Below are 17834 nucleotides of genomic sequence, written 5' to 3' on the forward strand. Positions count from 1 at the left end.
TCTGTCTGTACTTTCAATTTCCCATGGTAATCACTCTCTGGAAATCTGCTCTCCGGCCCGGGCCCTTCCGGTTCTTCTCGGAGTCGGAGCACAGTACACTCTCGGTACAGCACTGCTGCAGTAACTAAATTCCATAACATGAATGACAGCTTTAACTTTCAACTTGACAGAGACACAGTTGTAATGGTGTTTGATAAAATTTTATGCTGCTGATGAGAACAGTTAACTTGGTATACACCTACAGATTTGTTTATTATTGAACGATGCCTAAAACATTCCGTGTGTAAACCACGCTCACGCAACCCCTGACTGAGAGCATGCAGTGGTGAATGGTAAATTCACGTAATCTAGTAGTAGTAGCAAAGCTCAAAAGAAAGTTGAAGTTTTAGTGAGAATGAAATGGTGACATGATGATTTGAATTTTGTGTGAAGTTTTCAGCATGGACCGTCTGCTTAGACTCTGTTTGATTATCTCTTCGCCCATGAATGGAAGGGGCTTTTCCGTAATGGCCGTCATGTATTAATACAAATCCTGTCTAACCCGTCTGTTAATAAGTAACCAATCACGTGGATAGATAATGATAACAGCACATAGTTTCTAAACTACCCAAGACGTAGTCTCCACATCAGGAAATGGCCATGGGGCTTATGAAACTGTTTATACGTTTTCCATACGTTGAATCATATTCAAATTTTACAGGTCTCACTGCACCAAGAGATTTAGATAATAGTTACAAGTACGAACTGCGACTACATGTGTTTTCTTCATTGCAATGATAACCGTACGTTGTAACAGTAAGCCCCTCTTTATGACAAGTCCCCAGAGACACATACATGCAAAAAATTGCATCCCCAATGTCAAATATGGCATGAAATACACACAAATATAAACATGTTAACGTGACTCTTAAGTTATTCAATCACTCATCGAATCCAATACATCATATAGTTACATATATACACAGACACCATTAATTTAGGAATGCATGCATATGGGCTACCAGTGACATTGCTCTTGGGCTACCAAATTTAAAAGAAAAAAAACGAATTTCGAGCCCTGTTAATGGAACATATCATTGTGTCAAATTTAATGAAACACCTGGAAAAATATCAAATAATAACATACTTGCAACACGGCTTTCGCCGACGTCGCTCATGTACTACTCAACTACTCCTTACAGTATCTGACTTGGCTAAACACTATGATAATAACACACAGGTTGACATAAATGTATTGGATTTTTCCAAAGCATTTGACGCGGTAAATCATCGTAAGCTGCTGGCCAAACTTCATTTCTATGGTATACACGGGAGTACAGTACTGGGCCCTGTACTTTTCCTTTGTTATGTAAACGACATCTCCGAAAACATTCAATCTCAACTTCGCCTGTTTGCAGATGATGCGCTGTTATATCGACCAATAAGATCTGAGAGAGACCATATCATCCTTCAAAATGACCTGAACCTTCTAGAACATTGGGCTGAAAAATGGGACATAAAATTTAATACATCTAAATGCTATGTGTTGTCCATAAAGCGCCATGGAGCCAAAGCCATTCGTTTTTATACTATGTGCAATACGCTATTGAAATCTGTAAACTCTATCAATTACTTAGGTGTACTTTTCAGCGACAATTTATCATTCTCACCCCATATCACACATATTTGTTCTAAAGCTAGTCGTACTCTTGGATTCCTCATGAGAAACCTTCGCAACTGTCCAACAAAGTTACGTGAAACTGCATACATATCGATGTGTCGTTCTAGCTTAGAATATGCAGCCCCCATTTGGGATCCATACTTAGTAAAGGACATTGTAAAAATTGAAAAGATTCAGCGATGAGGTGTTCGTTTTGTTAAACGAGACTATTCTAGAAGATCCAGTGTAACAAATATGCTACAGAGTTTGAAATGGGAATCATTAGCAGATAGACGACAAAATGCTAGATTAATATTTACTATTCCAAATTGTAAATGGGGAAATAGCAATCACGAGAGACACCAGTCTTCTAGCACCAGGTAGAAGAGGCTGTTTTAAGCACCTTGGGTTTAAACACCAAGCATATCAGCACAGTTTCTTTCCTAAAACAATTAGGGACTGGAACTCACTAAGCCCTGATATGAAAGTCTGTCAGGACACTGATACTTTCAAGGCAAATCTACATGTACATAAACACTACTACTAGGTTTTTGTATGCACCCCTTCCCCCAGCTGTGATATCCGTAAGGAGATTAGCTGGTATTATATAGATAGATATATATAGATAGATACTGTCTTACCTTAACTCAAAGGTCATTTAAAAACAAATATTGTATCTGATGTTGAGGAGGCTAACAGTTGAAATCACATGGCTTGTGCTTGCCACAGAATTACAAAATGTATTTCAACAAATTGTTGTCCTCTGACCTTGAACACTGAGGTTAAGGTCAAAGGTCATGGCCTCATTACAAAGGTCATTATTGATAAAATGTACCTACCCCAAGATGGACTGATCCTCTGGCTCTCTGTCTTTTATTCTCTTCACTCTGCAGATACAATATTTATGAATGACATTAGCATGCAATCAATGTACAAAAATGTACATACAAATGTGTAGGAAATAGCAATATTAATAAATATTGATAAACAATGTTACAATCACTAGATTCACATAAGTGTTTACCTATAACATCACTATCATAGTTATTGTGCAAATTTGAATGGTGTCTCAAACAAATCTATGAATCCCTGATCTTTTCTTTGCAATATACATGATCATTTGGCTGTTGCTATGGGCGTAGTCTTATTGCTAGGCATATTTACATACATGTTAACTCACTTGCCTACCAGATGATCAGTTATTCCACTAAGGGTTTTAGCGTATCTGGCCAGATATCCTTAAATTTTCGCCAATAAGCTATCAGTTGTTCCGATTCGCTATCAGATTGCATAGAGTTCAGTAAATATTGCAAGTTGACATTGTTCATCTGTCAATCGGTCAGCTGATGCCTTTGTTATTTTGCAACGTTTGTATTATCCTTCACACATAAGCAGCAAGTAAAACTAATGAGTGTCTAATTAGTTCAAACGACTATTCAACCCTCTACCACTACCAGACAGATTTCATTGAAGTTTGCCATCAGTATTGTTTTTGATAGGAATAAAATGCGTAAACCCGCTAATGGTAATGTGATTCACACTCAGTACAACAGCTTTCGGTAAATCAAAGGCAAAACCGGCCCATCCGTAACGTTGGTTCGAAGCATGTCGGAACTGCCAGATTTTGACAACAATAAAATCAAACGATGCCATGCCATTTTGGTATAAAGTATAAAGTTTGACAAACTCATGAAGTTGGCATTCAGTGTCTAGTTAATTTTCTATGACTGAGTAACACCAAGTATGTCTCAACCCAAGAGCATGTGCATTCTTCAATGTCGTGAAAAGAGTTGAACAGACTAATGTATCTTTCGATAAAGTGCCAATGTTATCTCCGATTATCAGTTTCATGTTCAATTTTACCCTGAAAACACGTTTAGTTTGTAGTTTGACATTGTAGACTGATACATCGTACGACTACGATGAAATTATGGATTTTCCAATATGGCGGCCATGACGTCACAATCTATTGCGAGTTTTTGAAGTCCTCCATAGGGAAGTAACACGATGTCTGCAGGTAGCTGTACACAAACCTTTCGTGTTTCGAAAGTCTATTTTATCTGTGGACATTTAGATTGAAATAATTTCAGCTTTCCTAAGAATAATAATCAATAACACTGCTTTAAAAAACTGTTATGAGTTTCTTATTGGTGCTAATATTTTGAAGTAATAAATTGGCCTTCAACTTTCCTTTGTACATGTACTACTTGTTTGATATTATGATGTACTTTGATTTTATGAAATTCATTAAGTTACTCAGGAATATAATTATTTTGTTGTGTAAATTGATGCTAATTTATGCTCATGAGTTGATATCCTATCAACAAAACCTGGGGAGAACACTGGATGATGTTGTTCATTAATAAAAAATACTGCCATTTGGTTGTTGCTAAGGTTGTGGTCATGGTTGCTAGGGCCAATTGTGTCAAAATCTTTTAATGAAAATCTGCAGAATATCACTCAGAAACAAGTCTCTTACCAAGTCTCATTGACGAAGTACTTTCTGAGAATATTCACATTTTCACACCTAATTTGCATGTCACTGATAAGATCATAATATGCTTAATACTTCTTCATCTATAACACCTCCAGATGCATCCTCATCAAATTTCAGCCCAATCTGCTCAGGCGTTTCAGAGTTAAAGATTTTTGACCAAAACGACACATTTAAGCCTTAATTTGCATATCACTGATGGAATCATCATGTTGTGAACAATTCTTAATCTAAACACCCTTAAGAATGTTCCCACCAAATTTCAGACCAATCTGAACAGTAGTTTCTAAGTTTTTTGACCAAAAACCCTCATCGGTGGTAAGATCATTTTGATTTGTACAATTTCCCAACTGGACACCCAAGGTAATGGACCCATCAAATATCATGGCAATCGGTTCAGCGGTTTTTGACTTTAAGTTGTTTACACACGCACGCATGCACGCACGCACGCATGCACGCACACACACGCACGCGCGGCTGTCGGTGGTCGGTGGCTGTCGGGCCCGACCGCCGACCTTGACTCAAAGGTTGCCGACTGTAACTACTTGAAATGCATGTTTCTCTCTCTGCTTGTGTTGATCCATCATTGATTCATTGTCACCTAAGTTTTCTGCCCACACGTGCGTATTGATTTAAAAGGTAATGAAGTATACAAATACCGCCAATGGCATTGCAGCACAACTGTACAATTTTTTTAAATGTTTACACATATGCTAGTCCATTTGAATTTGAATTTGAATTTATTTGGCAATAAAATAAAGTAAAAACATACATTTAAAAGTATTGCCGAGGATAACACAACAAAGCAATTAAAACTTATTTCCATTGTGGTCCTCGATTTAAAAAATTCAACATGTCGGTAGGTAAAGAACTCTGGTCACGTGATTGGAGCAAGATTAGTGAAAAATGGAAATGAAACATACAAACGTTGAAATGACTCCTGAAAAACAATACAACTAGTGTATATACATTACTAACTTTAAGTTTTGGCAAGCATTTGAGACATTAAGTGGTTTTTGACTGATTTCTTGAATGTACTTTTACACTGAGAATGCCGTATTGGCAGTGGTAAACTGTTCCATACTGCACTACCAGTGTACCTAAAAGTATGAGTGCCGCAGCCTTTAACTCTGGGAATCTTAAAGGTTGAAATGCTATTTCTCGTATTATAACTATTTTTGTATATATGTATTTGATTTCTCATGTACTGAGGCGCATATCCATTATAGATGTTAAACATGTGATTTAATTTGAGTTGACTGACTCTCTGTTCAACTGGCAATAGTCCCACTTTATGAAATTCGTCCATCCCAATGTGAGTTCTGGGGGGGACATCTAATAGAAATCTAATAACCTTGTTTTGTGCCACCTGCAGCCGGGACTTAGATCGTTTAGTAAGACCCGAGTACCACGCCGAACAGGCGTAGTCGAAGTGACACTGAATCAACGCTGACACAAGAAGCTTTTTCGTTTCAAGATTTAAATTCCTTGCATTTCTGTAGAGAAATTTTATTTTTTTCGAACATTTGGTGATGATTGTGTTTGCAATGATGTCACACGACAAGGACTGATCTAATGTCACGCCTAGGTATGTAACTTGCTGCTTTGACTCAATATCACTCCCACAACATTGTATCTGTAATTTGTTGATTTTATGTAGCCTTCTCTTTGATGCAAAAAGAATTGATTCTGTTTTACCTAGATGTAGAGATAGCTTGTTGTCAACTAACCACTCCTGAATCGACTCGAGTTCACTGCTTAAGGCCACCTGTATCTCAGTCACATCCTTTCCAGATACCAACAATGCAGAATCATCGGCATACAGTAGAAGTTTACACTTCACAGCTGCTGACATGTCATTAACATAGATAAGAAACAAAAGTGGTCCGAGTATTGAGCCTTGTGGCACATCGCATGTAATACAATTTTCAGAAGAGATGGATCTATTTACATCAACCACCTGTTTTCGACCAGTCAAATACGACTTGAACCAATCCACTGAGGCACTGTCCAGGCCCAGGGCACTTAGTTTACGTAACAGAACATCATGATTTACTGTATCGAACGCTTTTCGTAGATCGAGCATAACCATACCTGTATAATTACCCTGATCACACTCTTGCTTGATAACATCGAAAAGATGAATCAAACAGGTGTCAGTTGAATAGTTAGGGCGGAATCCGGACTGCAATTCATACAGTAAATTGTTGTCAACAAGGTACTCATTCAACTGGTCGAAAACAAGCCGTTCCATAACTTTAGACATGACGCTAAACACAGATACTGGTCTGTAATTACCGACTTCAGTTTTACTATTTTTCTTGAATATAGGGACTACTCTTGCCAATTTAAGATCGTCTGGCACTCTACCCTTACGCAGTGACAAATTGACAATGTGGCATATGGGACGTGCAATAACACTGGCACCATCCTTTATGAATTTTGCAGGGAGGTTGTCCAACCCTGTAGCCTTACTTGAACTTATACTAGACAGAGTGTTATACACCTGATCAGAAGTCACACTATTCATCCGAAATGAATCGACAGACACATTCAATTTTTGATAGTAGTCAGTAATAAACCCAAAACCAAACCTACCCGTACCAACAGGTAATTTTTCAACAAGCTTTGAGGCAATAGTTGTAAAAAAGGTGTTGAAATGATTTGCAACAGTTGATTTATCGAAGCATAGGGTGTTATCAATCGTAAGACCAATGTTGTTAGATTTGGTTTTACATTTAGATGTTGTACCGAGACTTTTGAGAGCATGCCACAACTTTTTGGGTTGGTGTTTGTTGTTATTCACCACATTGACATAATGATCAGTTTTGGCCTTGCTCTTTTCGTACTTTACTTTATTACGATAGTCGAGATATTTTTCATAATCAGTCTGACTTCTTGACTTCCTGAACCTTTTTAGAAATTTATCCCTATTCCTGATCATATCAAGGATCTCATCAGACATCCATGGTTCTGTTCTTTGCTTAATACGGACTTCTTTGAATGGTGCTATTGAGTCAAGAACAGACATGAAATTACATTTAAAATTTGACCATGACCGGTCCACATCAGAACAGGTTATCACACCTGACCAGTTTATATCCTCAAGTTTTTTAACAAGGTTTTCTTTACTGTACTGCTTCAAAAAGCAGACACGTACAGAACTGTGCTTATTAATCCGAGATCTTAAAATCTTACGCGTACAGAATATGGGCAAATGATCACTAAGACCGATATCTAATACACCAAACTGACTTGTTTTCTTGATTGGTAACCATTATCAAGTCTAAGATGGATTCACTTGTTCTTGTCACTCTAGTCGGTAAATTAATCAATTGTTTTAAACCACATACTGATATAAAATATTTCAAAGAATTTACAAGAGTATTATTAGTATTGTCTGACGTTTTCAATATGTTAGTGTTAAAATCACCAAGTATGACAGTTTCATGTTCGATAAAAATATTACCATCATCACAGGCTTTTCCCAGAAGATCGTAAAAGTCCATTTGTTTTGGAGGTCTGTAACAGACACCGATCAGTATCGGACGAGTTTTAGGTAGTAAAATCTCTACCCAGATTGATTCTAACTTGTCCATGTTCAGGTCATTACGAGGGTTAAAGGCAAGATCATGACGAACGTAAATGCAAACACCACCACCAGTACGTTGTCTGTCTTTCCGCTGAATAATGTATCCTGGAATCTCCACCTCTGAATTTTCTACAGAACTGTCCAACCAGGTCTCGGTAATTCCAATAACCGCTGCCCTCGAGCGTGTAGCGATAAGACGAATTTCTTCCATCTTAGGTAGCAGACTTCGAGTATTGCGATGTAGGAAAAGGAGTCCCTTCTTCTGGAAGCATTGGAACTGGTCATCACCATCCTGAGAAATGTTAAGACTTTCGTTCAGTATTTCGTGTGGACGATTTGAAACGTCTTGGTCAACTTCAAACAGGCTTGTTCCTGGGAGACTGGCAAGAGTACATCTGTCACATACGAAATGAATTTGATTGTCATGTTGAACAGCACCATTATAAATATTCACAGGTATTTCACGGCACTTGATGTGAATCTTTTCCCTACAAATGTCACAGGTGATAGCCTTGCTGTTGCTGCGTACACTTTACACTATTTTTTAATAATAGGTGTTCATTTGCTGAATGACTATTAAGTTGCCTATCCAACCATGTTGCTAACTTTGGGGTGACCTTTTTTTTTTGTTTCTCATCTCCAGTGGAATAGTCAGGCGGGGCGGGAGGGTGAAATAAAAAAAAATATAGCCAATGGCATTGTAGCACAACTGTACAGTTTTTAGAAATATTTATTCATATGCTAGTCCATGCTAACAATAGGTGTTCATTTGCTGAATGACTATCCAGTTGCCTATCCAACCATGTTGCTATCTTTGTGATATACAAATGTATGCTATCATTTGGCTGTTGTTATGTTGCTAGATATATTTGCGTACATTTTTGAATGTTTTTATTCACTTGTATAAGAATTCCTGATATCATCTTTTCAATACACATGATCATTTAGCTGTTGCTATGGGCGTGGTCTTGTTGCTAGGCACTTTTGCATACATTTCTTGAATGTTTATTCATTTGTCTTTCAATTCCTGTTACCTTTGCAATATACATGATTATTTCAATGTTGCTATGGGCGTGGTCTTGTTGCTAGGCAAATTAAAATACATTTTTGAATGTTTGTTCAATTGTCTATTAATCCCTGTTGTTATTGTGAAATACACGACTGTTTGGCTGTTGCTATGGGCATGGTCATGGTTGCTAGGGATATTTGCATCATTTTTTGAATATTTACTCGCTTGCCTACCAGATGATGTTATTTGAGCATAATTCACATTTTTACACCTAATTTGTATATTACTAATGAGATCATTATACATGTATGCTAATATTTCTTCATCTATACACCCACAGATGCATCCTTGTTAAATTTCAGCCCAATCTGCTGAGTAGTTTTGGAATTAAAGGTTTCTGACCAAAAAGACACACTTTTAGCCCTAATTTGCATATTACTAGGGGAATCATCATGTCATGAACAAATCTTAATTTACCCACATCTAAGAATGTTCCCATCAAATTTCATGCCAATCTGCACAGTAGTTTTTGTGTTTTTTGGACCAAAAATCACATTTTTTGACTCAAAACCCACATCTCTGATGCAATCATTTCATTTGAACAATTTCTCAACTAGACACCAGAAGTAAAATGACCACCAAATATCAAAGCAATCAGTTGTTTACATGCACACAAACACACAAACACACACACACACACACACATCCACACACACTGACAGACAGACACTTTACCATGCTTAAAGCACTACTGAACCTTAAGTTCAGTTGTACTAAAAATGTCTTTGAGAAAAGAACATACGTAGATGACCATTAATTACAATAATGACAAATACTCGACTATAAATATAAAGACAAAGTGTGAAATGACCACAGCTGACACTACATTGATATCTGCATGTACATGTACAGTACAGTGTGCACATGTGAATTACATGGCAAACAAGAAGCTGCAGACTTTCGACTAGCATTCTTCAACGTCGTCAAAAAAATATAACAGCCTCATATACCTTTTTATTTGGTAAAAATCCTGTGAATACTAGTATGTATATGCAAGCAAAAGCATAGTTCCAGGGTACAGTACGGTAAGAACAAACATGAAGGCTCTGTCTGAGTTAGCATCTAAGAAAGATAAGGAAAAGTCATCGAGGACTCTGATACCTCCGTCAGAGAGAAACATGCTACATGCAACACCATGTACCAACAACAAGCTCTGGAACTTGAAGCGAAAGAGAAACTCTAACACCCAGTATGCGTTACATCAAACTCAGTTCAATACACATAGTAAATATAAAAGCATGATTTTGATTTGACAGTTTTGTACAAATAAACATGTCTTCTGTCAAATTAGTTAGTTTTTGGTAGTCGTGTCTTTGCTGACATGACATACATGCCACTGTCCACATATACATGTACGTTTCTCGGCCTCTCTGTAAATTGCTGTTGACATTCATTTCACTCAGAATAACACAATAAAAACGTCTTGAATTGTTCACGATAGTTTAAATAATATTGATGTCGACAGACGTCATTGACAAACAAATTTGTCACTAGATAAAAACGAGACTTGATTAGTATATCGCTACCATGTAGTAGTAGTCAAGTACACTCGACTTCGGAGCAAGTTGCTGTACCCGAAGGCCGACCCGATTGGGGAGGAGTAAGCTTACACGTGGAAGCACATGTCGTGTGATTGTATGTTGGCGAGTCTATGCCAACTGTTTTTGGTAAATACAGATGGATTTTGTAAATAGGACAAGTTTAATATTCATCATCAAAGAGCTTTAGCCGTTCATACTTTCAAGGGGTGTGGACAGAAAATCACTGAACAATGTTGAACACAAGAAATCGCGTACTTGTACAGTGCAAGGTCACCGGAAGTATCGTACTAGTTTTGACTTGCACTTGTGAATTTAGTTTAAATTTACCTAATACTGTCAAAAACTGAGTAATATGTCCCACATGATGAAATATTTTGCCATCCGTTAAAAACAATTTTCGCGTTTCCAAATTTGTGTTACGATCAAAGCAACCAAAATATGAATCATTGAAATTTGAATGTGTAAACACGTAACCTTTGGACTCAGCATTTAAAAACGACCCCTCAACTCCACAACTTTTAGTACAGTACCACCTCCAACACGATATTGTCAGCTATCAAAAGTTTCTAGCTTACGCAAATAGCGACAAAGGTAGGGGTCCCAAAGGTTAGCGTTTGCCGCAATGCATGCTGGGAAACCCAGAACAAAATGGCTGCTAGGCGGCCATATTGGATCGTATCACGACAACAATGAATATGCACATGTATGTCATAGAACACTGTCCTAATACCAACTTTGAATGAGATCTGTTCAAGCATGTCTGAGTTATGGCTTTAGACAGGGAAAATTTGCAAACAAAATGGCTGCTAGGCGACCATTTTGGATTGTATCATTAAACAAATTGATGTGCATATGTATGCCATTGTATGTTGACCCTGTACCAAGTTTGAAAAAAATTGGTCCAGGCATCTCCAAGAAACGACTCTGAACGGACGGACGGACGGAACCCAATCCATAAGTCCCCGTCCTGGACTTCGTCCGACAGGGACTAAAAAAAGTATCTCTCTCAGTCGACGATTTCATCAAAGATTTGGACTCTGTGCCTAATCTACCATATGATGATCTACATACCAGTACAGCCATTTCAGAGCTGAACAGTCATTCATTGTTGTAATACGATCCAATATGGCCGCCTAGCAGCCATTTTGTTTGCTATTTTTCTATGTCCAAAGCCATATTGGATCGTATCATGACGAAAATGGATATGCACATGTATGTCATAGAACACTGTCCTAATACCAACTTCGAATGAGATCTGTTCAAGCATGTCTGAGTTATGGCTTTGGACATGCAAAATTCGCAAACAAAATGGCTGCCAGGCAGCCATTTTGGATCGTATCACAATGAAAATGTATATGCACATGTATGTCATAGAACACTGTCCTAATACGAACTTTGAATGAGATCTGTTAAAGCATGTCTGAGTTATGGCTTTAGACAGGGAAAATTTGCAAACAAAATGGCTGCTAGGCGGCCATATTGGATTGTATCATGAAACAAATTGACGTGCATATGTATGCCATTGTATGTTGCCCCTGTACTAAGTTTGAACAAAATCGGTGAAGGCATCTCCAAGAAACAGCTGCGGACGGACGGACGGACGCACAGACACACGGACAGACGGAACCCAATCCATAAGTCCCCGTCCCGGACTTCGTCCGGCGGGGACTAAATATACCAGTACTTTATATATAATATTGTTATATGGAAGATACTTCGGTGGATTCTGAACATAGCGATTTGTTTAATTTGAATTATTTTGAACTTTCTGAGAGTGAATTTTATTACGATCAACAACAAAATAAATCTGACTCGAGGCACACGCCAGCGACTACGGCCACCGATGTCATTGTATGCGTACACGTACACATCAACAACGCCCAACAACTGCAGCCGATGGGAGATCGTGCAACCCATTCCTCAGGACCATCAACCAGCCAGAACGCAGTCAATCAATTCCCACAGTTATCAGGAATGTTTCCAAACACACAGATTACTATTTAGCGGTGGATCTTTCAATTTCACATTTCATGTTGCCAGAAACAGCTCTCTCAAGTCAAAGTTCTAGTCAGTGTGTTTACATTATAAAACGCTGCAGACAATCCGTAATCTTTTCCGATTCTGATGAAGACTAACTTTTATAATATTGTTCATTTTGAAAGATTTTGCTGAATTACTATTATATAGGACACTATGGATACCACGCTGTTGAATTTTATCTGTTTCTACTACTAAATTAATCGTGTATGCATTTCTTCTGATCGGTTTGTGAATGAATCACAACGGAGCTAGCTAGCGAGAGCAGGTCAACACGTAATTTGCATATCAATACTTATTGTTGTTGACAACCAATCATCGCTCATAATTCATGTCTCTGACCTCTGCCTGACCTGAATGACATGAGCTGGTGACCTGATACATATTCATACGAATATGTTGTTTGCCCTTCCCCACCTGCACTTCATTGCGTTTTTGGTGTACATATGTAATAATAACAGAACCCCATATCGACATATGACCTAAAATGCATGACTGATCAAGCGGTGAAGTCAAAAAACTAACAGACTATAAGCAAGGGTAGTAGAGTCAAAGTGTAGTTAATTCAATCCCTGGCCTACAGTAGTATCCAGTTTTCAAATGAACTTTCAGCAAAATGTAGCATATGTACAACAGTATATCTATCAATGGACGGTTAGATAATTCATGTTCTGATTTACTCGAGGGAAAAGACGTATAACATCATGATATTTGAATTCCGGTGTCAAAATCCTTGTAAAAATCACTTATTATATATTCATCAATAAAGGTTGCTAGGAACAAGCAACTTCAACAAAGCATAACTCATCTGAAACTGCAGTGATTTTGATTCTGACTGCATGACGGTCTTCGTTCCAGTCACAGACTACACTTACTAACCTTTGACCTTTTCCGGTAGAAACTGTTTGAGTCAATTACAAAAAAAACCCGTAAAGACCCGAAGTATCATTTTGCACAATGTTCGACAGTTTGAAGGGTGAGCATGAGCCATGACAGGAGGGAAAGGGATTAAGAGCCCCATTCACACCTAATGCAATAGGCGTTTCCAGTCTGTTTGTTGGTGGTCTGAGTAAGATCTAAGTTCAGCCACCTGCCATGTCCAATCAACCAAATCCCGATTGGCTCTAGTAACATCCAATGAACAGATTCACCTAGAAATATAGGAGTCATCTTTGATTGTCATCATACATACAAAAAACATATACAGTCAAACCTGTGTATAGTGGTCAGCCAAGGGACCAACAAAATGTGGCCACTATAGAGAGGTGGCCTCTCTGTAGAGGGTTGGTTGTTTTTGTAATCGGGTGGCCAAAACATTTAGAAGTTAAGAGAAGTGGGGGACACAAACTAAATACAACATAATATTAAGGGTTTCAAAACTAATTATTTAATCTCACATCAAAAATACATGACATTGTACATGTATTTACAATTCAATGACAACTCTGCTTTGCATTCTAGAAGTAATTTTGCAGTTTCTGTGAAAAATATCAATCATGAATACAGTCTAGTCCAATTACAAAGTTATGTAACAGTTTTTCGTCTTTCGAATCTTTCTTCTACGATCACCTGGTGCATTGCTTTCAGTATGTTCAGTATCTGGGTACGCCCAACACCATACTTCTCAGCCAGTTTGCGTGAGCCCACAGAACAACCACTCGCTTTGTAGACTGATAATCTCGACCTTCTCGTTCAAAGTCAACGTCTTCTGAACAGCCTTCGCCATGATTTCGATGATAAACAGTAAATAATGCTGCGATACGATTTGTTACGACGTGATAGCTATGATGCAAAAGCATAGAATGGTACATAGTGTACGAAGCTCTCGCTCCGCGATTATAAACACAGTTGCCGCCATTGATGTTTTGTTACGTTCACGCACAGAGGGACTGTGGTTCACGTGTTACGTGATGACGCACTTTGACCTACGACCTGTCAATTGTACTTCGATTTTTCTTTGTACGGTAAAGTTTCTGACTCCTTTCGGCATTGCAGCAAGTGTTAAAGGGGTATCGTTGACATTACTGTGGGTCTATTGGCGGTACGGTCACCCTGTTTGATGTTACCGGGTGATGCCCCCAGTGTGGCCGTAGTGAATAACATGAACGAACTACGTCATTGTCTTGTTTCTGTAGTGCAGTGCCTATTGTTAACCAAAGGAGGTGTGTGTTTTCACACCAATACGGCAATAAAACAAAACATCGGACAACCTCTGACGACTTTCTATTTCAATTGAGAGTTTCAACTCAAAGATACCGACCATTATACACGGTATAATTACCAAATTGGGCCGGTAATAGGTGGCCGCTGACCGCGTTAAAGAGGTGGCCGTTCTATCAAGTGTCATTAACATGTAAAATTGCACGGGACTGCCACAAAGTGACAGCTTAGAGAAGGTGGCCGCTCTGTCAGGGTGACCGCTAAGACAAGTTTGACTGTATCTGCAACCTGTCACTCCATCTACTTTCATCTCGCCAAAATCGGTCACATTTGTCACTTTCTCAGTAAAAGCACTTGTCAGCAACTGATTCAAGCCCTCCTTTCTTCTAAACTCGACTATGGCAATGCACTTCTTTAGGGACTACCCCATGAACACATCAAGCCACTACAACATGCACAGAACACAGCTGCCAGGATCTTCACACAGGTAAAGAAACATCAACAAATTACACAGGGTTCGTACACTTAAAGCACAACAAAATTCCAGGACTTTCCAGGGGTTTTTCATCAGTTTTCCAGGTGTATTCATATTGATTTTGGCCATTTTCCAAGGGTGTTGACACTAAAGTATATTTTTTGAATGACAGCTAATTGTCTGATGTGGATGAGAAAAAATTAACAACAGTTCCCATAATATGTCACAAAACATTTTAAAGAAAATCGACACAATGTAAGATGTTGGTTTCAAAACCACGTTTACACGCTAAGATTAACGTAGAAACCTCTGTCCTACCTCCGAAGTAGCCGTTTCGTCAAGCTGGTGCATTGATCATGTAAGATTGAGTCGGAGCATTCGTCAGTCTAATTCAGACATACTAGTATCCAGAAAAATAAATTAAAATACCGCCAATGGCATTGTAGCACAACTGTACAGTTTTTAAAAATGTTTATCCATATGGTAGTCCACGCTAACAATAAGTGTTCATTTGGTGAATGACTATCCAGTTGCCTATCCAACCATGTTGCTATCTTTACGATATATGCTATCATTTGGCTGTTGCTATGGGCGTGGTCATGTTGTTAGATATATTTGCATACATTTTTGTATGTTTTTGTTCACTTGTGTATGAATTCCTGATATTATCTTTGCAATATACAAATGTATGTGACCATTTGGCTGTTGCTATGGGCGTGGTCTTGTTGCTAGCCACACTTGCATACATTTTTTGAATGTTTATTCATTTGTCTTCTATTTCTGTTGTTATCTTTGCAATATATGTGATTATTTAGCTGTTGCTATGGGCGTGGTCTTGTTGCTAGGCAAATTTACATACGTTTTTTTAATGTTTATTCAATTGTCTATTAATCCCCATTGTTATCTTTGCAATATATGTGATCATTTGGCTGTTGCTATGGGCGTGGTCTTATTGCTAGGCACATTTGCATACATTTTTTGAATGTATATTCAATAGTCTATCAATCCCTATCTTTGTGAAATACACGACCGTTTGGCTGTTGCTATGGGCGTGGTCATGGTTGCTAGGGTATTTGCATACATTTTTTGAATGTTTACTCATTTGCCTACCAGATGATGTTGTTATTTGACCAAAATATACTGCCATTTGGTTGATGCTAAGGGCGTGGTGTGGTCATGGTCGCTAGGGCCAATTTTGAAGAAAATGTGCAGAATAACACTTTCAGAAATATCTCACCAAGATTCAGACTCGGTGACCAAGTACTTTTTGAGATATACGTTTTTGACCAAAAATGAACATTTTTACACCTAATTTGCATATCACTCATGGAGTCATTGTATGCTTAATATTTTTTCGTCCGTAAATCCCTAGATGCATTCCAATTAAATTTCAGCCCAATCTGCTCAGTTGTTTTGGAATTATAGATTTTCAAAAAGACACATTTTTAGCCCTTATTTGCATATCACTGATGGAATCATCATGTCATGAACAAATCTTACTTTATACCCCCTTAAGAATGTTCCCACCAAATTTCGCACCAATCTGCCCAGTAGTTTCTGAGTTTAAGTTTTTTGACCAAAAATCACACACCTGTGATGCGATCATTTTGATTTGAACAATTTCCCAACTAGACACCCAAGGTAATGGACCCACCAAATATCATGGCAATCGGTTCAGCGGTTTTTGACTTTAAGTTGTTCTCACACACACACACACACACACACACACACACACACACACACACACACACACACATACACACACACACACACAGCCACACTCACACACAGACAGACAGACAGACAGACAGACAGACGCCAGGCGATCCCTATAGCACTATTGAACCTCTGTTCAGTTGTGCTAAAAAACAAAAGTTTGTCCGCGTTATTGTATGGTTTGATGTTACTAGATTTATACGTCACTTAAAATAATTTTTTTCTTCAAAAGTTTGAATAAAAATTTCATTTACGTAACGAAATTTCGAGCTATGAATAATTGAGTACATTCATCGCTTGCATCTCGATGTTTATGTACGGATGCCACGAGTTGCAGAACATCGCGATTTTTCAACTCAATTTGACCATTGACGAATGTTACTGTACCGACAACATAAAACAGTAGTATATTCTTTTAGAACATGTAACACAAATACCCATTTATCGACGACATAAAAGTCACAACTGTACTTCCACAACCTGGAAATTCAACTGCACTTCCCTAGGCCCTGGCCCTAGTATTGCCATGCCTGAGCTTGTAGTATGTTGACTCGTGGTTGATGATGCTTTGATACTCGCTACAATGTTACGATAATCTTGTTAACAGACCTACTGTTACCCCCAGGACTGTTACAGTATCATGTCCCTGAAATGACGACTCGGAGATGGAGTAGCAATATACGAAAGATTGAAACAAACACTGCGGCGCCCATTCAACTATGCATAGGCATGGTCTGTGGGGCAAAGTGTCTCGTGGAACGATCGTTTGACTGTCTGGGTTTAATCGGCGTGAATTTTGATTCACCACCGCGAAAGACTTTGAAAATATTTTCGCCATTTCACATTACGAGATTCAGAACCATATGAATGGGTGGCTCGAGCACAGACATGATGATCGTCAATATTAATCGATCAATTGAACATGATCATTTTCCAGGGTTTTCCAGGGGTAGGGCGCATTTTTCCAGGGTTTTCCAGGGCTTTCCAGGGAGGGTGTGAAATTCTAGGGTTATCAAGGGTTTTCCAGGACCGTGCGAACCCTGTTACACCAATACTAAAGGAACTGCACAGGTTGCGAGTACAATACAGAATTGATGACAAAGTTCTACTG

The 17834-nt window shown here is 38.4% G+C and overlaps 1 protein-coding gene across 2 annotated transcripts in view; it reads right to left on the bottom strand.

Moving 5' to 3' along the window:
• LOC144434653 (oxysterol-binding protein-related protein 11-like) overlaps positions 1 to 17834 on the bottom strand; it is a 161504-nt gene that overhangs the window by 117254 nt on the left and 26416 nt on the right. For both annotated transcript variants that reach the window (XM_078123157.1, XM_078123158.1), the window contains one exon: positions 2479 to 2526. In XM_078123157.1, coding sequence (XP_077979283.1) covers positions 2479 to 2526 — 48 coding nt within the window. The remainder of the gene's footprint in view (positions 1 to 2478; positions 2527 to 17834) is intronic.

This window comes from Glandiceps talaboti, chromosome 4 (genome assembly GCF_964340395.1).
Source record: "Glandiceps talaboti chromosome 4, keGlaTala1.1, whole genome shotgun sequence".
Lineage (NCBI taxonomy): Eukaryota > Metazoa > Hemichordata > Enteropneusta > Spengelidae > Glandiceps > Glandiceps talaboti.